This window comes from Triturus cristatus, chromosome 3_2, assembly GCF_964204655.1.
Source record: "Triturus cristatus chromosome 3_2, aTriCri1.1, whole genome shotgun sequence".
NCBI classification, from domain to species: Eukaryota; Metazoa; Chordata; class Amphibia; order Caudata; family Salamandridae; genus Triturus; species Triturus cristatus.
This window is the reverse complement of record NC_140584.1, coordinates 1,103,743,816-1,103,767,068: the sequence shown is the minus strand read 5'-3', so window position 1 is coordinate 1,103,767,068 and position 23,253 is coordinate 1,103,743,816. Positions and strand designations below refer to the sequence as shown.

General features: G+C 48.6%; 1 protein-coding gene across 4 annotated transcripts in view; it reads right to left on the bottom strand.

The window, feature by feature from the left end:
* Positions 1-23,253, bottom strand: part of KIAA0753 (KIAA0753 ortholog) — a 359,680-nt gene that overhangs the window by 8,520 nt on the left and 327,907 nt on the right. For all 4 annotated transcript variants that reach the window (XM_085649901.1, XM_085649900.1, XM_085649899.1 and 1 more), the window contains one exon: positions 19,625-19,849. In XM_085649901.1, coding sequence (XP_085506027.1) covers positions 19,625-19,849 — 225 coding nt within the window. The remainder of the gene's footprint in view (positions 1-19,624; positions 19,850-23,253) is intronic.

The window sequence follows — 23,253 nt, the reverse complement described above, 5'->3', positions numbered from 1 at the left end:
CTGTCAAGCAGTACTGCTTCATAAACCTGTGTACTAATGCCCAGGTCGAAGCCTGGAAGACGTCGAGGAAAGGTATTCTGTGTGTCAACGCAGTGGTAGCAGCCTTAGCTCTAGTGGAATGGTCCTCAGACCTTCCAGAGAAAGCTTCTTAGCCAGTGCCTAGCAAATGTTAATGCAGAGGGAGGGCTATCTACCTCAACAGGGTCTTCTTCTGCACACCCTTCTTTTCTGTGCTCCAGATAACCCCACAAACAGGCACCCATCCGCTCAATGGACCCTGGTACAATCAATGTAAAAGCTGAAAGCCTTTTTGGAGTCCAACCGATGAAGCCCCTTCTCCTTTTCTGATGCGAGAGGGGAATCGAAGCATGCTGGCAGAGTGAAGGATGTACGTACACATGAGAAACGGCAATACCATCCTAAACTGTTTAGGAGGAAATGTGCATAAACAATACATTTCATCACAACAGGTAACTTAAACAATGACGGTTGATCTGGCTAATGTAGAAAGACCTGACAAATAACCTTTAATGCTGCCTACTGCAAGACTTCGCAGGTCAAAAGATAAAACATACATAAAGACGTCCATCCAACAGATTTACTTGTAAAGGGTCAGAGACTTGCGGCATAAATGGATTTTGTGCAAAGGTGCCTGGTGGCAAAGGTGCCATCCACTTCAGGCGGCAGATGACACAGAATCAGTTTTCAGTGCTCCATCTCCATGCATGTAGGTATAGGCTGCGCAGATTCAGGTGGAGGCACTCGCTCTGTTTCTGAGACAGGAACTCACACTGATCTGACAAGGTCAAATGCTCATGCCCAGAAGGTCTGGGCACCACATTCTCCTGGCCCAATCTGGAGATACCAAAATGATCTAGGAATGGCGTTTTTTTTTTTTTTTTTTTTACAGTTTTATAGCGCAAACTAGACCTGAAGATATTGGGTACCAGAGCGCTTTACATGAGCACCAGTTTCGTTACACAAGGACACATTCATTTTTATTAGGCACAGGCAGATTAAGTGATTTGCTCACAATAACAGGATGTTGAGCGTCGTTGCCGATACTCAAACCCAGTTCCCCAGCTTCGAAGTTGACCGCTCTAGCCGTGAGGCCACATCCTCTCCCCGTTACTAATCTTTTTCAGAGTTCTGGGCAGGAGAGGGGTACAGGAGTCCGGTGTTCTATTCAAGCTGAAATACTTCCACTATCGAGTGTTCTTGCAGAAACTCCAATGTACAAAATCTTTAACACCGGGTGTGCTTGATTGTGGCAAAAAGATCTAGGCAGGGTTTCCTTCACAATCGGAAGACGCCCTGCTACATCCAAGGACGTAGACATAACCTGCAATCCACCAGACACTACCTACTTAGTTTATCCACTCTGGCATTCAGGCACACTGCAAGGTTCAGGAAAAAACCCTGACCTACCAGCCATCTACAGAGTTACAGACCCGCCTGACACAGGACCAAGGACCCCCCTCCGCCCTACTTGTTGCAGTACCACATGGCAGTGGAGTTGTCCTTGAGAACCTACAGCAGCTTCCCCTTGATGAATGGCAGGAAGGCCTTCAAAGCCAAATGGGCCTCAACCTCAGCAGATGTTTATGTGGAGCTGGGCCTATGGCTGGGACCAGAGTGGTCTGACCTCCACCAACCCTGGATTACCTCCCCATCGCAGAACGGAAGCATCTGTCACCACCGTCACCTTTAGGTTTGGAAGGGAGAGGGGCCTGTTGCTGGACCAATTGTGTTCAAGCAGCCAACCCTGCCGATCTTGAGCCGCTACCTCAGAGACCTGGACGGCACTGCTCCGATTGCCTAAATGCTGGGTCCACTGTAACTTCAAATTCCAATGCAGAGCCTGCATGTGCCACCCGGCATAGCTGACGAGGAGGATGCAGGAGGTGAAGAGGCCTCGGGCCTGCTCTCAGTGTGAGCTAGGAACAAGACTGAAACATCGGCATCATAGCCAGATTGTCCTGAATTCATTGTGGCGGAGGGAAATTCCTAAACTTCAGTGTCTAGGTGTTAGACAAACCCCACTCCCACACCGGAAGGGTGGTGGTAATGGGATTTTTCCAGACATACACTGTGGTAGCTTGGCTCGAGTGGTCAGGGGTCAGGCACCGTGTTAAGCATACGTCATACCCACACAATAACCATGCGTGCATCCGTTCCAAAAACGACACTACACCTTAAAAATTATACTGAAAATATATCTCTTTATCTTCTTTTCTCTTAGTTGCTGATTAAATAAATAATAATACAATCACAGTACACAAAGCTTTTTCTTAAAAAGTGCAGGTCAAATAAATAATAACACTTTACAGGTGCAATAAATAGGATCAGGTCAAATAAATACTGTGAGGCAATAAATACTGTGCAGGAATAAGTTAGCTCAGGACAATAAATACATCACAGGAATAACTTAGATAAATACAATAAATACAGTACCCTCAATAAATAATATCAGCCAACAATGACATTTGTAAAATCAGATCACATTGAAAATACTATGGGCTGATTTGGCCCAGTCACAGCTTATGGTTAGGTGGATGGCCTGAGGGGTATACTCCCTGGCTTGGACAAGGCTGAGGCCTAAACTGAGGTAGATCAAGGGGGAATCTAGAGATCTGGCTCTCCCACACTACACAACCCCTCTGTTTTAGTCTCAGCTCACCCCTGGCACAATCAAGCTGGTTCCAGCACCTCTCTAGCCCCTAGGATAGTCTCTCAGGGCTCCACAGGGCCTTAGGCGCCCTCTATTCCACTTACTGCCCTTTTTATGAAGCTCTGACGCCGCTGGAGTCGTGTCGACGCCGTGAGGCGGTTCCGGTTCGATGTCGGCGGCCTCGGCGCAATGTCAGTTCTTGACGACGCCGGTAGGCGGTTCCGGTTCGATGTCGGCGGCCTCGGCTCGATGTCGACCTCCGGTTCAATGACGTCGGGCAGTCTTGGCTCGATGTCGACTTCGGGCGGCTCCGGTTCGATGACGTCGGGCGGCCTTGGCTCGATGTCGACTTCCGGCGGCTCCGGAGTGCGATCTCCACTCCCGACCTCCGGTGCTCCCTTCTTCAGGTTCCGGCGACTCCGGAGTACGACCTCCACTCCCGACCTCCGGCACGATTCTCTTCAGGTTCCGGCGACTCCGGAGTGCGATCTCCACTCCCGACCTCCGGCACGCTTCACCTCGGTCTCCGGCGACTCCGGAGGGCGGACTTCACTCCCCCGTCGACGCCGCTCACTCGACCTCGGGTGACTTCCTCCTCTACCTCGGGTACTCTCCACGACCTCCGTCGGCGCCCCCTCTCGACCTCTGGCGGCTCCGGGTACGACGTCTGCTTTCCAGTCAGCGCCGCTTCTCCACCTCGGGCTCCAGGTCTCAGGCTTCTCGACGTCGGACTCCAGGGAAACCAATAAACAGGTCAGATTCTTGCTTTTCTTTACTTCTAAGGCCTGTTCCTGCTGTCCAGGTCCTTAAGATGGTTTTTCTTGCTTTCTCCCACACAGGGCTCCAGGCTGGGCTCAGTCAGTAGGGACTAGTATCAAGGGTGGGTTTATGGACCCCACTCCAGGCACAAGTTTCCACCCCTGCTGCCTCACTCCTTCCTCCTTCAGGTTTCTGCTGCTCTCTCTTCACCAGTCAGGTGCCAACTGCCAGCTCCAACTGTCAACTCTGGCTTAGCTTCCCAACATTCCAAACCGCCTCCAACTGTCACAGGGTTCCAGAATGTTGCAGAAGGTTCTAGTAGGTTCCAGTGGGTTCTGATGATGTCACAGGTGGCCACCATTTTGTGCTCCAGGCCCTCAGACAGAAGTTCCAGGGGTAGATAAAATGGCTCCCTGAATCTGCATCAATACGAAAAAGTCTGGTGGTTCCCAAAAAGGAAAAATACTAACAGGGTTTGAGGCAAAAGTGGGACAAAATAAATAATGATGAGGAGGGACCACCCAAAGGGCTGACAGGTCTAACACGCGTCCCCCCCAGCTGAAAGTGGGGAGAGCTACCCAACCCCTTGGGAGTTCTCATCACTAAGGCGGAAATACCTTGAGAGACCGTCTGCATTGGCGTGGTCCACTCCAGGTCGATGTTCCACCTGAAAGTCCATTCCCTGTAGGGAAATAGACCACCTCAACAACTTGGGATTCTCCCCCTTCATCTGCATCAGCCAACGAAGGGGTCTGTGGTCGGTCTGAACCAGGAAGTGCGAGCCAAACAGGTATGGCCGCAACTTCTTCAGAGCCCATACCACTGCAAAGGCTTCACGCTCTATTGCACTCCACTTCTGTTCCCTGGGAAGTAGTCTCCGGGATAGGAAGACCACGGGTTGATCCAGACCCTCTTCATTGAGTTGCGATAACACTGCCCCAATGCCATGTTCTGATGCATCTGTCTGGACAATGAACTTCTTGGAAAAGTCTGGGGCCCTTAAGACCGGGGCCTCGCACATGGCTTGTATCAGCTTCACAAAGGCCTGCTGACAAGCCTCCGTCCAGACTACCCGTCGAGGTTGTTTCTTGGACGTGAGCTCCGTGAGAGGGGCTACGATGGTACCGTACCCCTTCACGAAGCGGCGGTAGTATCCCGTGAGGCCCAGAAAAGCTCGGACCTCAGTCTGTGTCTTGGGGGGTTCCCAGGCCATGATGGCCTCGATCTTCGCCTGGAGGGGTTGCACCGCTCCCCTACCCACCAAGTGTTCAAGGTACACTACCGACCCCTGCCCGATCTGGCACTTGCTGGCCTTGATCGTTAATCCAGCTTGTCTCAGGGCCTGGAGAACAGCTTGCAGGTGACGCAAGTGATCCTCCCAGCTGTTACTGAAGACGGCTATGTCATCCAGATAAGCAGCAGAGAAACTCTCCATTCCGGTGAGGATCTGGTTTACCAGGTGCTGAAACGTGGCAGGTGCGTTCTTGAGCCCAAAGGGCATCACACAGAACTGGTAGTGGCCATTGGGCGTGGAGAAGGCTGACCTTTCCCTTGCTCCATCAGTCAAAGAGATCTGCCAGTACCCAGAAGTAAGGTCAAAGGTACTTAGATATTGGGCAGCTCCCAGCCGGTCAATCAATTCATCCGCCCTAGGGATCGGATGAGCATCAGTTTTAGTTACTGAATTCAGTCCCCGGTAGTCCACACAGAACCTCAGTTCCGGTTGGGCACCCGGTGGTGCAGCTTTTGGTACTAGTACCACCGGACTGGACCAGGGGCTGCTAGAAGGTTCGATCACTTCTAGCTCCAGCATCTTAGTGACTTCACTGTGAATGCTGGCCTTCACCTTGTCTGACATCCGGTAGATCTTGGACTTCACAGGTGGGCTGTCTCCTGTGTCCACATCATGGACGCACAGGTGAGTCCTACCCGGAACAAGGGAGAACAACGAAGAGTACTGTCCCAGGACCTGGCGGCAGTCCTCCTGCTGTTCAGGAGTTAGAGATGGGGAGAGAATCACTCCCTCCACCGACCCATCCTTCTCTTGAGACGCAAACAAATCGGGGAGAGGCTCGCTTTCCGCGTCCTCTGCTCCGTCAGTCACCATCATCAAAATGACTTCGGGCCTCTCGTGGTGGGGTTTGAGGCGGTTGGCGTGCAGCACCCGTAGGGGCTGACGAGGGGTTTTAAGATCCACCAAGTAGGTAGCCTTACCCTTCTTCTCCAACACCTCAAAGGGTCCTGACCAGCGATCCTGGAGGGCGCTAAGCTCTCCCGGTTCGATCACCCACACCTTCTGGCCAGGCTCCAACTCCACCGGGTGAGCATTGTGGTCATACCACGCCTTCATTACTGCTTGGCTGGCCTCCAAGTTGTCAGAAGCTTGCTTCCACAACTTAGCCATTTGGCTCCGGAAGGCCAGCATGTAGCTCACCACGTCCTGGGGAAGCTTTCTGGGAGTTCTTTCCCATCCGTCTCTCACCAGGTTGAGAGGTCCACGTACAGGGTGCCCATACAAAAGCTCGAAGGGGCTGAAGCCCACTCCCTTCTGTGGCACTTCCCTGTAAGAAAAGAGTAGACAGGGTAGGAGGACGTCCCATTTCCTCCGCAGGCTTTCAGGCAGACTTCTGATCATGCCTTTCAAGGTTTTGTTGAACCTCTCCACCAGACCATTGGTCTGGGGGTGGTAAGGAGTGGTGAACCGGTATGTCACTCCACACTCCTTCCACATCGCCCGCATGTACGCTGACATGAAGTTGGTCCCCCTGTCGGACACAACTTCCTTGGGAAAACCCACTCGGGTAAAGATTCCCATCAGGGCCCTAGCCACAACAGGTGCTGTAATGGTCCTCAGAGGTATTGCCTCTGGGTACCGTGTGGCATGATCCACCAGAACCAGGATAAACCTGTGACCAGCTGTAGTAGGTGGATCTAACGGACCCACAATGTCGATGCCCACCCTTTCAAAGGGGGTGCTAACGACCGGAAGTAGTTCCAGGGGAGCTTTTAGCATCACCCCTGTTTTCCCACTGGCTTGGCAAGACACACATGTCCGGCAGTAGGTATCGGACGACACTTTCATTTGAGGCCAATAAAAGTGTGGGACAAGACGGGCGAAGGTCTTGTCTTGCCCCAGGTGTCCTGCCAATGGGATCTCGTGAGCCAACTCCAGAAGGAAGGCTCGATAACGTTGAGGGACTACCAAGGCTCGTGACGATCCATGTAGGGGTGCCTTGGGTTCACTGTAGAGGAGGCCATCCTCCCAGTAAACACTGTAGTTCCCTTCAACGTTCCCTTCTGCCTGGGCTGCGGCCTGACGCCTCAGCCCCTCAAGGGTAGGGCACTCCCTCTGGCCCTGGCAGAATTCCTCCCTGGACGGGCCTCCCTCCACGTGCCACTCGGCCGGGATGGGTAGGTCCTCCAGTTCGGTGACATCCCCCACCGCAGACTCCTGGTCCACCACCTCCGGTGGCCTATCCGTCCTACGGGGTGAGGACGCCGAGGCAGGCTCCTCCTGTCCTCGGTTCTTCCCTTGACTGGCAGCTGGCTGGGCCTTTGTTCCAGGCTCCAGCCGAAACGAACTCCCTCTCCGGGTAGTCGCGGACCTTGTGCTCACACAGGCCCAGTCAGGTGTACCCAGCATCTCAGTATGAGTCCGGTATTCCACCTCCTTCCAAGCATTGTGCTCCATGTCATTCCCCAGCAGACAATCAACTGGCACGGCAGGGCTTACGGCAACTCGAAGTGAACCTGCAACCCCCTCCCATTCAAAGGGAACCTCGGCCACTGGATAGTGGCCTGTTCTGCCGTCAGCCATCGCGGCTGGGTGGAGTACATCGGGAATTATCTGCTCTGGAGACACCAGTTGACTACGTACCATAGTCATACTGGCTCCTGTGTCTCTCAGAGCCTCCCCTCTTTGGCCGTTGATGGTGACCCACTGCCCATACTTTACGGTATTTGCGGGCACCTGGATCTTAGGAACCATCTCCCGTTCTCCCAGGGACACTAAAGTGACACCCGCCCACTCCCTTCCCTTAGTTAAGGGCATCTCCTCCCCGAGCACTGCACTAGCTACTCCGGGGGTCTTTCCTCCAATGGGAGGGGGTGGTCGTTTCGGGCACTTCGCATCTCCCTTGTAGTGTCCAACGCCACCGCACTCGTAGCAATGGACAACCCTTGGCTGCTGACTCTGGCCAGGATTAGGGTTTCTGGGTGGGTTAGCCCTAGGGGTGAATCCTGTTCCCTTCCCTTGGAAGTTATTTTGGGGGCCTTTGGAGAACTCCTTTTTCTTTTCCCCTCCCTCTTTCTTCTGGGGGGCGCCCTGTCCGGCCTTTTGAGTATCCCCTCCAGTCCCCCTTGTGGACACCCGGGTACTAGCCCAAATGTCCGCCTCCTCAGCAAGCTTCCGGGGATTGGTCAGCTTACTATCCACCAGGTGTTGACGCAGTTCAGGGAAACATTTTTCGAGCAGGTGTTCCTTCAGTACTAAATCAAACAACCCCTCGTAGTTCCTCACTTCACTGCCCTGAATCCAACCCTCTAGTGCCTTCTTTGCATAGTCCAGGAAGTCCACCCAATTCTGTGTGCCCAGTTTGTGGCTACCCCGGAACTTCTGTCTGTATTTCTCGGGTGTTAGTCCAAACTTTCGTGTGAGCGCCACTTTCATGGTGGGGTAGTGGGTCTGCTCATCCTGCTCTAGGGCCAATAATGCATCCCTACCAGCTGGAGGCATGTACCTGTACAATCCCCCTCCCCAGTACTTCTCTGGAACCCCATGGGCCCTTAACGAGACCTCATAGGCCGCTAGCCACTTGGCGATATCGTCACCCACTCCATAGCTAGCTACTATGTCCTTTGGCAGGTAGGGTTTGGGTTCCCTGGTGATTTCTTGGTCTTTGCTGCCACCATTAGGAACAGTGTGTGCCCCGACTCTTAGGATCTGAAGATCTATCTCTTTCAGCCTTAACTCGTGAGCCATCCTCTGTTCCTCCTTCTCTTTCTCCAGCCTTGCTAAGTCCCATGTGAGCTGTCTTTTCTCCCTCCGGTCTGTTAACTCCACTTCAGACAAGCCACCGCTAGAGACAGTGCTGCCCTTCCTGGAAATGGTTCTGGGCCCCGCTACTAGGTTCCCCACCTCAGGTTGGTACAAACCAGCTCCCTCACTGTCGGGCTCTCTATCCCTGTCCTCCTCCTCAGCCTTGCTTTCTCGTCGTGCCTCCCCCCAAGCCCTTAAGCTGGTTTGGAGTGCACCCTTCTTTGCTCCTGGGGGACAATACACCCCCTCCCGCTGACAAAACTCCCTGAGTTGGGCCACAGTATAGGTTTCCAGGTCTTCTAGCACAAACTCCATTTTGCCCACTCAGGTCAGAGGACAGTTATTTGCAGAAGCTATGCAGGGGGGTACCTTATATAATACCTCCTCCCACCACCAGAGTAAATTTGGAAAAAAACAAAAACTCACAATTAGGAAGGCCGCTTTGAGAAAACTCCAGGTGTAGGCCTATGGACTACCCACAGTTGTTGTCGAGTATACGTAGGCACAGCTCAATCCCGCTGCTGAACACCAATTATGTTAGAAAAACCCCACTCCCACACCGGAAGGGTGGTGGTAATGGGATTTTTCCAGACATACACTGTGGTAGCTTGGCTCGAGTGGTCAGGGGTCAGGCACCGTGTTAAGCATACGTCATACCCACACAATAACCATGCGTGCATCCGTTCCAAAAACGACACTACACCTTAAAAATTATACTGAAAATATATCTCTTTATCTTCTTTTCTCTTAGTTGCTGATTAAATAAATAATAATACAATCACAGTACACAAAGCTTTTTCTTAAAAAGTGCAGGTCAAATAAATAATAACACTTTACAGGTGCAATAAATAGGATCAGGTCAAATAAATACTGTGAGGCAATAAATACTGTGCAGGAATAAGTTAGCTCAGGACAATAAATACATCACAGGAATAACTTAGATAAATACAATAAATACAGTACCCTCAATAAATAATATCAGCCAACAATGACATTTGTAAAATCAGATCACATTGAAAATACTATGGGCTGATTTGGCCCAGTCACAGCTTATGGTTAGGTGGATGGCCTGAGGGGTATACTCCCTGGCTTGGACAAGGCTGAGGCCTAAACTGAGGTAGATCAAGGGGGAATCTAGAGATCTGGCTCCCCCACACTACACAACCCCTCTGTTTTAGTCTCAGCTCACCCCTGGCACAATCAAGCTGGTTCCAGCACCTCTCTAGCCCCTAGGATAGTCTCTCAGGGCTCCACAGGGCCTTAGGCGCCCTCTATTCCACTTACTGCCCTTTTTATGAAGCTCCGACGCCGCTGGAGTCGTGTCGACGCCGTGAGGCGGTTCCGGTTCGATGTCGGCGGCCTCGGCGCAATGTCAGTTCTTGACGACGCCGGTAGGCGGTTCCGGTTCGATGTCGGCGGCCTCGGCTCGATGTCGACCTCCGGTTCAATGACGTCGGGCAGTCTTGGCTCGATGTCGACTTCGGGCGGCTCCGGTTCGATGACGTCGGGCGGCCTTGGCTCGATGTCGACTTCCGGCGGCTCCGGAGTGCGATCTCCACTCCCGACCTCCGGTGCTCCCTTCTTCAGGTTCCGGCGACTCCGGAGTGCGACCTCCACTCCCGACCTCCGGCACGATTCTCTTCAGGTTCCGGCGACTCCGGAGTGCGATCTCCACTCCCGACCTCCGGCACGCTTCACCTCGGTCTCCGGCGACTCCGGAGGGCGGACTTCACTCCCCCGTCGACGCCGCTCACTCGACCTCGGGTGACTTCCTCCTCGACCTCTGGTACTCTCCACGACCTCCGTCGGCACCCCCTCTCGACCTCTGGCGGCTCTGGGTACGACGTCTGCTTTCCAGTCAGCGCAGCTTCTCCACCTCGGGCTCCAGGTCTCAGGCTTCTCGACGTCGGACTCCAGGGAAACCAATAAACAGGTCAGATTCTTGCTTTTCTTTACTTCTAAGGCCTGTTCCTGCTGTCCAGGTCCTTAAGATGGTTTTTCTTGCTTTCTCCCACACAGGGCTCCAGGCTGGGCTCAGTCAGTAGGGACTAGTATCAAGGGTGGGTTTATGGACCCCACTCCAGGCACAAGTTTCCACCCCTGCTGCCTCACTACTTCCTCCTTCAGGTTTCTGCTGCTCTCTCTTCACCAGTCAGGTGCCAACTGCCAGCTCCAACTGTCAACTCTGGCTTAGCTTCCCAACATTCCAAACCGCCTCCAACTGTCACAGGGTTCCAGAATGTTGCAGAAGGTTCTAGTAGGTTCCAGTGGGTTCTGATGATGTCACAGGTGGCCACCATTTTGTGCTCCAGGCCCTCAGACAGAAGTTCCAGGGGTAGATAAAATGGCTCCCTGAATCTGCATCAATACGAAAAAGTCTGGTGGTTCCCAAAAAGGAAAAATACTAACAGGGTTTGAGGCAAAAGTGGGACAAAATAAATAATGATGAGGAGGGACCACCCAAAGGGCTGACAGGTCTAACACTAGGATTATTCTAAAGAATTGAAGTCTGTGAAGTTTGGGAGGGATTTCCACTCATTGATAGTGAACCCCCAATGATGTCAAGAGGTTCACTGTCATCCAGAGGTAGTCCACGATCAACAGTAGCAATCATGCCTTTCAGTCTTAAGTCACTCATCGAGGTACAATAATAATGATATCACTGCCCTTCGAAGAAGGGACTCAACCACTATCGTGAACACTCAAGGGATGTCAGTGAGACAGAAATGAAGCATAGAAAACTGAAGATGCTCCTCGCCCGCCCTGAACTGCAGATGGCGACTGTGGGACCGCAGGACAGGTACATGGAAATATGTACCCTGCAAGTCTAGTGGCCTGGGTCCAAAACAAGACACGATCTGGGCCAGTTGGGTTCATTGGGAGAGAGTAGTGGGCAGGGTATAAAGAAAACTTAGGTCATAACCCTTTTTAAGTATTTGTAAGACCCATCTGACTTGATGGATCAGGAACCTGAGAGAAAACGCTGAGCAGCCTTCAGTTGAGCATGCACCACTAGGGGCACCCAAAAGTGGCTTAGTGGCAGGGGAAGAGGAAGTGAAGACTAACACTCCTGCTGGCCCAACCGATGCCTGTCAGATCTACATGCACAGTCTTGAAAAATTGGGTGCCTGATGGACAATCGGGAATGCTGGGTCTGTTTATTTGACAGTCCTCTAGAAAGGCCGGAATTGATGCGGGAACTGTTTATTAGAGTTTAAGAGTCCCAAAGAGTGCACCATAGCTCTACTGTACAGCACTAGTATCTACTTCCCTTTCTAGGAAATTTGCAGTACACAGACCAGTGCGGATAACAAATGGCCGCATCCTGCCCATCACGAATCATGTGAGCCAAGGAGGCTCTAAGATCCTGCCGGCAAGATCTCAATGGCCATGTCCAACAGAGCATGTGTGCAACCACCTAGCAAACAAACAGCATTCATGGATCATAATCCTAGATTGGCAAAGAAAACAGCGCTCACCAAAAGCCACTATCCTCAAGGACTCTGTCCGGAGGACTTGGTGGAAATGAGTTAGGATTCACCTTTCTGATCAAGGCTCCCTGGTGTGGGATGTTTGGAGGCAAAATCCAGGTGACTAGGTGTTGGTATGTGAGGTCTGGCCACCTGCCTATTCACAGGCCGGAAAGAAAAAGGACTGGACCAAGTAGCCATCAAAGTACCAGTAAGAGCATTGCTAAAAGAAAGCAAAGGGACAGAAGTAGCTGACCCAGAAAGGACATTTGTTTTGAAATCATCGGAGTGTAGCTGTAATTCTATTGCCTCAGATGCCCTCTAGACGACCACTGCAAATGAGGTAAGGGGCGAGTCAAGCTATGACTCGGACAAGGTGTCCAGCCCACTGGCATTCTGTAAATCTAAACGTGTAACTTACACGTCTCTACCATACTGGAAGTGCCTGGGGGCTATTCATTTTGAGTAAACTTACAGAAAAGTATAAATGACTCAAAAGTGAATGTTACCTTTGTATATCACAGGTTACCTAACAGTAATAAGTCCCATGAGAAACTGGAATACTCAATAGTCTCCCCAAGAACCCTTGGTAACTCGTTGTAACATGTTTTTGTTATATAAAGGTAATTCACAACAAATGGCTACCAGGTTACCTTATAATGTGTGTAATTGTGAAAGAAATGCCAATGCATTAAGGTTCATGTCAGTAGGCATGTTATAACTCCTCTACATTCGAACGATTAAAGACAGTCGGATTGGTTTGGAATAACAGGACAGTGACACGCAGAGGATAAACTTAGCAGCAGGACCAGGCCACAAGTGTATGGGGTATGAATATGGAGAAGTCAGCAAGGGACAGGCAGATGTCATAAGACAAATTCGGAAAACTGGAGCAAGCAAAACGGGGACCTTTCCCTTTTTGGCACAGGCAACACAAGGAAAAGCCGATCATCTGCACAATACTCTACAGACGTTTGATATAGAAGTTTAAGGCTCTGTGTGGATCAAGACAATGAAGCCTCTCCTTCTCCTTAGAGCAGAGGTCTTCAAACTTTTGGATGCCGAGACCCCCCTGTCAAACAATTATAAGCGCAAGAACCCCCTCCTGACAAAATTCTAGAACTTGGTCCTCCTCATCATTGCTAACTATCAACAACCATAAACTCCCCCAATTCCCACAGCTAATCATTTTTACATCGGGGAAATAAATGAAAGTGTTTAGCAAAGCAAAGGTCAGTAAGAGAGCTTGGGGGCGTGGTCAAAGGTAGGGCTAAAACAAAGAGCCTTATTTATGAGGCATTGGCGTAGGGCAGCGCCGCAAGTCTTCTTGCTGCGCTGCCCTATGCCAGTGTGAAAGGGCAGGAATGCACCTTATTTATGAAATACGGTGCATTCCTGTCCTTTCCCCCTGCGTTGGCGCACAAATTGCTGCCTAACGCCAACATAGGCAGGATTGTTTTTGTGCAGGAAGGGGGACCTTCCTGCAAAAGAAGAATCCTGAGAGGGAACACACTTTGAAAGAGGAAAAACAAGGAGAAATGAAAGCATTTCTCCTCGTTACCCCTGCTGTGGGGAGGCGTAAGGTTTTGACGCTGCCCCAGGTTTAGATGATTTTAGAAATCTGGGGCAGCTTCAAGATCCATGGGTGTTGCGTGAGAAGACCGACTGCAATGCCTATGGAACGCCTACTTGACATAGGGTAAGGCAAATCAGCAACTTTCGCTGCTTTGTCTTACTCCATATCTATGAGGCCACGCAGAGCCACGCAGGGTGACTTTGTGTCGCCTCATAGATATGATTCCGACGATTGTGCCGCCAAAGCTTAAAAAAAAGCGTCGCTCCGACAGTGCAAGCCTCTCATAAATCAGCCCCAAAATATTTTGTTAGATGTTTAGGTCTTTCACCTTAAATGAAAAATAAATGTACTCAATGGGAAATACACTGTAGTACATTATGAAACCTCTATTATTTAATGTACTGCAGAGGTCTTGTATGCAACCAGATAGACAGAGAATTAAATTTGGTTGGTTTAGTGGAGAATAGTGACTTGTGTATTTTTAGTGCTATGAGGTCACAGCCTGTGACAGAAAGCACAGTGAATGTGTAAGTTGTTATTTTATACTTGCATTACACACATTATAATATAGACTGCTACAAACTGTGGAAATAGTTTAAAAATAAAATGGAGCTTCCAAAATGTAGATTTGAGTAATATAAGACCACAAGTAATGTTTTTTTTGCATACTTGTCCCTTCAACACATCCCCAGGGATACTAAGCACTGTTTAAATGCAATTAGGGTTAAAAGCATGCACTTCACAGCCCAGTGGTTAACTCTTTGCACCACCATGCAAAAAAAAAAAAACATATTTGCCATCACAATGCTTGGAGTGATTCAAGCAATTAAAGCCAGGACCACTCCCAAGCATGCTTTACATTTGCAAATTAACTCCTAGCACACATTTGCATGTCATTCAGGCAAGCAGGCACCCTAGCATGACCACTTACTTGAAGGATTGTTTTACCAGGCCTCTTTGTTTTACAGCACATGAGAGCCAATTAACTTCAGCTAAAGCATTTTAACGATCAGAATGAAGGGTCCAAAAGGAAAAGCACATTTTGCATTCCAGGCAGAAGTTAGGCCCGGAAATGTGCGACCCCCTTCCTGGGACTCCACGGCCCCCCTGGGGGTCACGCCCCACAGATTGAAGACTGCTGCCTTAGAGGGAAAGAGAAAAATAGTGTTGTAGTGTTTGTGTAGTGTAGGGTTGTGTTTTAGGGTTTAGGGTAGTGTCTGGGGGTCGTCCAGGGTAGTGTTTGAGTGTAGAAACTGGACTGGGGGTCGGAGGAGGGTCGTGCTGGAGGTAGTGTTTTAGGGTTTAGAGTAGTGCTGTGGTGTGTGTGTAGTGCAGGGTAGTGGTTTAGGGTAGTGTTGGGGGTGTGTAGGGTAGTGTTTAAGTGTAGGGAGCAGACTGGGGCTCGGGGGAGGGTCATGCTGGAGGAAGTGTTTTAGGCTAGTGCTGTAGTGTGTGTGTGTGTAATGCAGGATAGTGTTGTTGGGTTTAGGGTAGGGTCAGGGGGTCGTGCTGGGTAGTCTTAATATAGGGAGAGTACTGGCAGTAGTGCTGTGGTATGTGTGTAGTGCAGGGTAGTGTTGTTGGGTTTAGGGTAGTGTCAGGGGGTTGTGCTGGGTAGTCTTAATGTAGGGAGATTACTGGGGGTCAGGAAGGGTCGTGCAGGGGTACTAAATTAGGGTTTAGGGTAGGGTAGTGTCACTTACATTGCATACTTTTACCATGAGTATAGCTTTACCACGCATGCCTTTGCGTTGTAATGGTATGCGTGGTAAAAGCATATGCGTGGTAAAAGAATGCGATGTAATGGCATGTTGTTGTAATTGCAACGCGTAGTAATACCCGCGTTGTAATGGCACGCCTGGTATTAGTACTCGTTGTAATGAGTCATATTCATGTATAATACATATGAATGTTTCTTATAAAAATAAATGGAAATATTTTTTGAGGACATGAAGTGAGATAGAGATTACTTCTACCTAAAGATCAAGGCCCTCTATGTCAACTTCAGCGAACAGATCCAGAAACCACCCTTTCCACCAGAAATGACAGCCAGCCCACCATCACCGCCTGGACCACAGGCAGCAAAGAAGATACCACCTCAACCATGAAGAGCACCCACTAAGGGGCCCCCACCGACCCCTGCTAGCCGCACATCTTCCACAGAGCCGCCGCTGCCATAGCGCCCGTGCTACGTCACACCATCAACGCCACCTTCGAATCCGGCACTTTCCCAGATGACTGGAAAAGCGCAGAAGTCAGGCCCCTCCTCAAGAAGCCTTCTGCAGACTCGACCGACCTCAAAACTACCATCTCTCTCCTTCCCTTTGCAGCCAAAGTCAACGAGAAGAAGATAGTCAATGCCCAGCTGACAAACTCCACCGAAGAGAACGCCATCCTCGACTCAATCTGGATTCCGCAGTAACCACAGCACCTAGACCGCCCTCCTCACAGCCACGGATGACATCCGCACACTCCTCGAACAAGGCCACACTGTGGCCCTCATCCTTCTAGGCCTCTCTGCAGCCTTCAACACCGTCTCCCATTGCACTCTCACAGCCAGACTCCATGACGCCGGCATACAGGGAACTGCCCTTGACTTGCTCCACTCCTTCCTCGCTGTAAAAACCCATCAGACTCCCGCCTTTCCTCTCCGAACCTACAGAAATCAACTGCGGAGTTTCCCAAGGATCATCGCTCTGTCCCACACACTTCAACATCTACATTGCCCCCCCCTCACCGCCATCGTCAGACAGCATGGACTCCGCATAATATCCTACGCAGATGACACCCAGCTCATCCTCTCCTCACAAAGTACCCCGAATACACCAGACTCAGCTTCCAGGACGGAATGAAAGACGTCACAGCTAGGAGAGTGGTACCTGACTCCGACTGTACCTGGGCTCTGCCTAACCAGGTACAGGGCCAGTGCCATGCTGAAAACACACTTAGAATACAGTGAAAACACCTACATACACAAGGGTACATTGTGGGTTAGGGTACCCCTATGATTTGCATGACCTCCCCTAAAATGCCCTAGTACATAATAGGGCAGGAGGATTAAAACTACCTTTAAGTCCCTAGTATACAATAGGACATGGAAGTTTAGAGGCCAGTAGCCCTTTCTGCACTTGCATGTGTGCACAGCTGAGGGCTAAGGTCAGTTTAAAAGCAGCACTATGTTGCAGGACCGCTTTTAAAATGTAAATTGTGCCCAAACTCTAATTTGGTGTTTGGGGCACTTAAAAATTAATAACCTACAATATTTTGCCATATTAGGTACCCCCAAAGACTCCCTAGGTGTTCCAGGGGTGGGGGGTCTTGTAGATATAGGCAGGGTCCTTATAAAATATGTTTTATAAGCCCTGGTGTTGGAGAAATTGGCCAGTTCATTTTCCCCATTGCAGATCCCCAGCCACATAAGTTAACATGGTAAGAAGTTAGTAATTTATCATTCTCGTCAGAACCCACAGAAATATATAATTCTACGACCACTAGAATGGTATTGATGAATCCAACACTATGCTATTATAGAAATTATCCTAAAATGTACAGACAAGAAGTTATAAGACTTTCTTGTCTGTAAGCCAAAATTCAGCCATCCATTGATCTGACCCGATTGGTCAGAATTGAGTGGATTAGCCAGACTGTTTGATGAGGTGATAAGTAGGCCCTGGAGTGAAAGAGCTAGTCTGAGAGGAGAGGATTCTGCTACATAGGAATGCCAGAGCAAGGGGAGGGGTCATAAACAATGATCTTCAATAGAATAAGGACATAGGTAGAAGAAAGCAGTTTCATTTACACCCCTATTCTTTGAACCCAGACAGATGGCAGGCTTAAGGAGGGAATATGCAGATGCCAGGAAAAGGGAAAATATGGCGATGAGCGATCCTCAAAGTTGGTTTATCCAGATCTTGCCTCGCTGCAGAGACTCCTGCCATATTGAATTTTGGAGATATCGTGCTTTCTGGGAGACCATTGTGCCACACCTTGGAGGAAATGGTCATGCTCTGGGGTGTTGTCCTGCACCTCATTGGACAGGAGTGCCCTCCTGTGTGACCCCAAAGAACACTGAATAAAGTATCTGAGAGGGGCAGTGCCTCTAAGATCTGCTGCCTGAAACAAGAAGAATAAGAAGGGTCCATGCTAAGGAGTTTGATTTGCACCAGCCAGGCCCTGCACTCTAACTGTGCCACAATCTTGAACAACAGCACTGTGGACCTAACTTGCTTCAAAAGGACTAAATAGTGGACTCCCTGCAAGCTACAGGCTAACAGAGCTCACCTGGACCATCACCACACCACCAAGAATATCCAGCCAGGAGTACTACCAGTGGATTTGTAAGGGGTTTGTCCAAGTTGATTGTGGGAATTTTAGTCCCAAAATTTTAAGGACCACCTTGGAGCTTCCAGACCCTTGGTGTAGGTTTTGGACATTTTGGGACCCTCAAAGGAACTTCAGCATGACATTCCAGAAGTCTGTGGAACTGCAGAGCAACTTTGAAATAAAGCTCCATAAGTGGACCGACTCAACCTGACCAGCCAATGCGGCAACCCTCACCACCAAGAATCTCCAGCCAGGAGAACTACCAGTGAATTTGTAAGGGTTTTGTTCAAGTGGATTGTGGGAATTGAAGTCCCAAAATCTTATGGACCATCTTGGAGCTTTCAGAACCTTGGTGTAAGTTTTGGACATTTTGGGACCCTCAAGGGAACTTCAGGAAGACATTCCAGAAGTTTGTAGAACTGTGGAGCAACTTTAAAAAAAAAGCTCCATAGTGGATCGACTCAACCTGACCAGCCAACCCAGCGAACCTCAACCACAAGCCAGCCTGCCGTCCAGGTTCGGTCCGCTGAAAAGCTCCTGTGATGTAACTTCCAGAGTTTGACCAGGAGTCTGTGGAAACCCAAGTCGGTGAACCCTCACTGAATCTGGCATGGTGAAAAAGCATCAAGGAACCCCGGGAGAAAAAGCTCAGTAAACGTTTCTAAGTCTGAATGTAGAAAAGGTGACCAAGAACCACCGCGAGAGTCAAGCTGCCCACCTTCAACCACGAGTCGGTCTGGATCTCTGGTACCTTCAGCTGGAAAGCTCCGGAGATCTGACTTCCATAGGTTTGACCGGAAGGTTGTCGCAAGGCAAGCTAGCAAACCCTCACCAAATCCGGACTGGCTGAGAACTTCAAGGGACTCCAGGAAGAAAAGCTCCAGAAAAGTTTCTAAGTCAGAAGGTCAAAACTTTGACTGAGACCTACTGTGAGGGGTAGCCGCGTAGGGCTCCATTGCGGTTGGCCTGGAAATTTGACTTTGTCCCGGTATAGCGCAACCAGATGTCTCAATCGGCGCTATAGGTTTCTATGTGCTATATAGTGCTAAATCTTTAAAAATTCATATCTCCGGTTCCCTACATTAGATTTTGAGTCATATTGAAGATAAAAGTATTTCCTATTTTTATAAATTGGTATTGGGTCTTAATTATTTACTGAATTTGTGTTTTTAAATGTTTTACATACCCGTGTTTGAAGTTAAACCTGCCTGTCCGCAGCCAAGCTACCATGGTTTGAGCATGGGAATAATTATTATCTACAGCTACACATGACACAAATATATTATATGTCTAGTTATTCTCTCTCTCTCTCTCTCTCTCTCGCTGTCTCTCTCTCTCTATATATATATACACACATATATATATATATACACACTCACAAACCTCATTAGATAATTTTCATACCCGCTGCAAGTCAATTTGTAATTTCTTCAATCTCATCATGATCCTAACTGCAGTCATAAATATACTTGTCAAACAGGATGGCGGTCCATCCTCCAATACCAAGTGGCTATCTCCATCACGGCTGAAACTAGAAGTCTCCATTTATGGCACGATTGCACTTTGGAATAGAATAACGTTCTAGGAGGTGTAGCCTTTCTAAAGCTGCTGTACACATCTGTCTCCACTGTCACGATGCTATTGGATGCATGTGAGTATCGTATGACCAAACATTCAGATCAGAAGATCAAACTTCAAGCAGTCACCCAGTTTACTAAATGATTGACATGCAAATCGCATAATTAAAGCGTGGGTGCCTGCACCATGCCAAGGGACAATGCATTTACCTCTCTGTAATGTGCCATGGATCGAAGCTTCCAACTACTTCGTGAGAAATTAGTTTTAGGTGCTGTTCATATCGGTCTTTGTTATCGTGAATGCTTTTCAGCATCTGCCTTGGAACCGTGAGAAACGTGCACCCCTCCTTCGGCCAAAACATCTTCTGGGGCACAGGATGGAGGTCGGTTTCACTTTCAGACTTTAACTCCACGTCTAGGCTTCCATCTGTAGCACTGAAAAAATGAACAAAAACTGTTCAAACAATTTACATGCATAACTACGTCATGGCTCAAAAAAGGCAAATCCAGTCTTGAAAATCAATCAGTTCCTAGAACAATACTTTAAAAAACTCAATGATACTCCACCGGGTCTATATGACGGGGCCAAAGCTTCTGCGTATGGGCTATGCTGGAGATGGGTTGTGTAAGCGTGGGTGTGGTGCTTCGGGGACCTTTATGCATATTTTGTGGGAGTGCCCGGAGGTAGAGGGGTTCTGGCGTGGTGTACATGAGGTGCTGCGACTGGTTACGCATGTGGCGCTGTTGCCTGAAGCGAGGAGATGCCTGCTGAATGTGTGGGAACCGACTGATTACTCAGCGCCGCAGACGTGGTGGGTGACTCTGGGATATATGATAGCCAAGCGTGATATTGCTCAACTGTGGGGATCCCAGAGGCCCCCGACGGTCTCGGCCTGGAAAGAACACATGGACTGGTGCATGTTTCGCGAAAAAGTGGTGTATGTGGCGAGGGGTAAGCCTGGGACATGGGTGAAAGTATGGGGCCCCTGGAACGCCTACCGAGGGGGTATCTGCGCGCCACCGCTGCTGCCTGATCCCTCGCCAGCCCCATCCCCTTAGCCGACTCGTTCCCCCGCTGCCGGGCATTGGGGTCCCCCAGTCCTCGCTTTGCTCTCTTCCCCCTCCTCACACTTCTGTGTATAGTTGGGATCCCCCCTCTTGGGGAGCACGTGCTGCTATTTTTGATTGTGGGTTGCCTTGTGGGTGTGGTTTTAATTTTTGTTGTTCTTAATTTAAAATGAAACCGCATAATGGGGCCTGGATGCTGTGGCTTTTGACATTGTTATCTAATGAGAAATGCTCCTCCTGTAATACTACGTGTTCCATAAATGTATGTCGTATGTTCCTACCATTGCTAGCGGCCGGCCGGAAGGTTGTGGGCCCATACTTGTATACTTTTAAGACCTGTAATAAACGGTTTCAAAAAAAAGAAAAAAAAAAAAAAAACTCAATGGAATATTTAAACAATAGAGCTCAGCCTTCAACTAATAGGAAACTGATGGGCATGGCACGGACACGCAAAAGCTATTTCACACAATTGCTAGTTGTCCAGGAAGGTAATAGTCTTTGAATTTATTAATACTGAATGGTTCTGCCTATGTGCCAAATCCTACATTGTTTAAGCAAGGGAGCAATGCACTTCTATATTTAGATTTTACATTCAGCACGGTTTATTTATTTCTTTAAAGGAGACATCCTTGGCTGCACAAAGGAGGGTGAAGTGAAGCCTTTTCTTTAAAATATGAAACAACATTAGTGAAGTATAACACGACAAACAAAAAATAAAGAAAGAAATAACGACAAGTTAGGAAAATGCCAAACCTTTTGCACCAAGGAAAAAAGAAAAAGTCTATACCAGTGCATTACAGTCTGCATCTGTGAAGCTCCTTGAATGTCTTACAGGGGAAGGCTGTTTCTCTCTATATGAAGAAGGTCTGAGCATCTTTCCTGCTTATTTCACGTAAGCGCAGATAGATTTGAACAGGATGCGACTTCTGTGAAGGTCATATGCTACTATGAAGCATATTATAATATTTATTAAGGGCTCATTCATTTGCAGCATTTTAGCACCAGGAGCAGTGACGGATTCGACAAAAGACACGACGGCAAAATAGGAGATAAAGTACTAGGAGAAAGTTGAAACAACAGAGAAAAGCAAAAGAGAACAAGTACATGAAAGCATTTAAAGGGTTAGGTAAAAAAAAGAATTCTAAGCATGAAGAATGGCTCGCACCTTTAAAAGGCTCGTAAATTAATCATAGATCAAATATTGAAAGGAATTTCATTCCAGGCTCTAGGGCCTAGCACCCGGAATAATTTTCCTGCTGGTTGCCTCTTATAACAAGGGACTGTAGAGAGAAGAGAATTCCTGGGTCAGAGGATTCTGCCAGCAGAACAGGGGAATATCAGGTGTCTAAGAAATAATGGGACTGTCTTGTATGCCTATGTGCCAGGCAAATTACTTTAAGATCAACCCTCTACTAAGACAGTCATCCTAGCCGCTCTCTGGCTGCTGAGATGTGATCCTTCACATTCACTTTTCTCACAGTTCTGGCTGCCATGTTTTGTAATCGCTGAAGTTTCACCAAGGCACTGATGGGCATCCCTAGGTATATGGCGTTGCAGTAATCAGTATAAGATAAGGCAGATGCCACAGCGACATGGCCAAACCATTTTTCCAGGAGAAAGGGGGTTAAGTTTAAGAATGCCAATGCCTGTTTTCCAAATCTTTTTGATTTGGGAGGAAGATCTGTATTTGATCAAAAATGACCTAAAGTTCTTTACCTTCGTGACTGCTTAGAGGAAGAGGTTCCTACATGGTCAGCCAGAAATCAGGGATCCAATGATTTTCATCTCTACCCATTATTAGTATCTCTTCATTTAGTTTTAGAAAGCTCCTCGTCATACAGTTTTGAATTTCGAGGAGACATTCTTTCAACCTTCCAATCGAAATAGAGGACCGCTGTTTTTAACAGACGTTGAGTATCACCATCATGCGCATAGCATTCATAGGCGTAACATCTAATAAGGCTACACAGAGGCCGCACATATATATTAAGCAGAATCAGCGACAGCATGGAGACCTGAGGAACCTGACAGGAGAGCGAAAGGTTTTGTGATCGAGAAGTGTACATATTCACTGACTGATCCAACTGTCAGAAAGGAGGAGAACCATAAAAGGGCTTTTCCTATTAATTAGATCAAACGTAATCTACTGATTAGCAGGTCATGGTTAACTGCTTTGAAGGCTGCAGAGATCGCAATAAAAAAAAAAACGCTCTGCAGATTCAGTTGTCCTGCCACAATCTCAATTGATCTAAGACTGTGACTAGCAGCATCTTGGTTCCACAATTGGACCTAAAACCTGCTTGGCATTTATTTAAACTGTATTTTCCTCAAAAAGACTTTATAAGCCAAGTCGGCAGGAATTTTTCCATCACTTTAGACATTAGGGGGAGTAATATACTAGGCCTAAAGTTTTTTTTAATTTTCTATATTAAGACATTATCTTTAAAGTGGGCCTAAGCAACTGGTGTTTAAACTGCTTTGGTACGGTTCCGGATCATAATGAATTATTAGCAGACTCCAAAAGATGATCCTGCATCGCATGAACAAATTCCTTAATGACTCCTACAAGTCAAGGGTCCTCTGGACACCTGAATTTAAGAGACTTCAATATGTCTTTCAGAGTGGATTAATATGGGAAGTTGATAAACCAACCCCTTTTTGGAATTATTAAGTGAGACAAGCTCCTGTAATAGCCTGAGAGAGACCACGCAACCTCTAGGATCTGATTCTGTGAAGTGATCATAAACCTCGGCAATTTTAACAAGGACAAT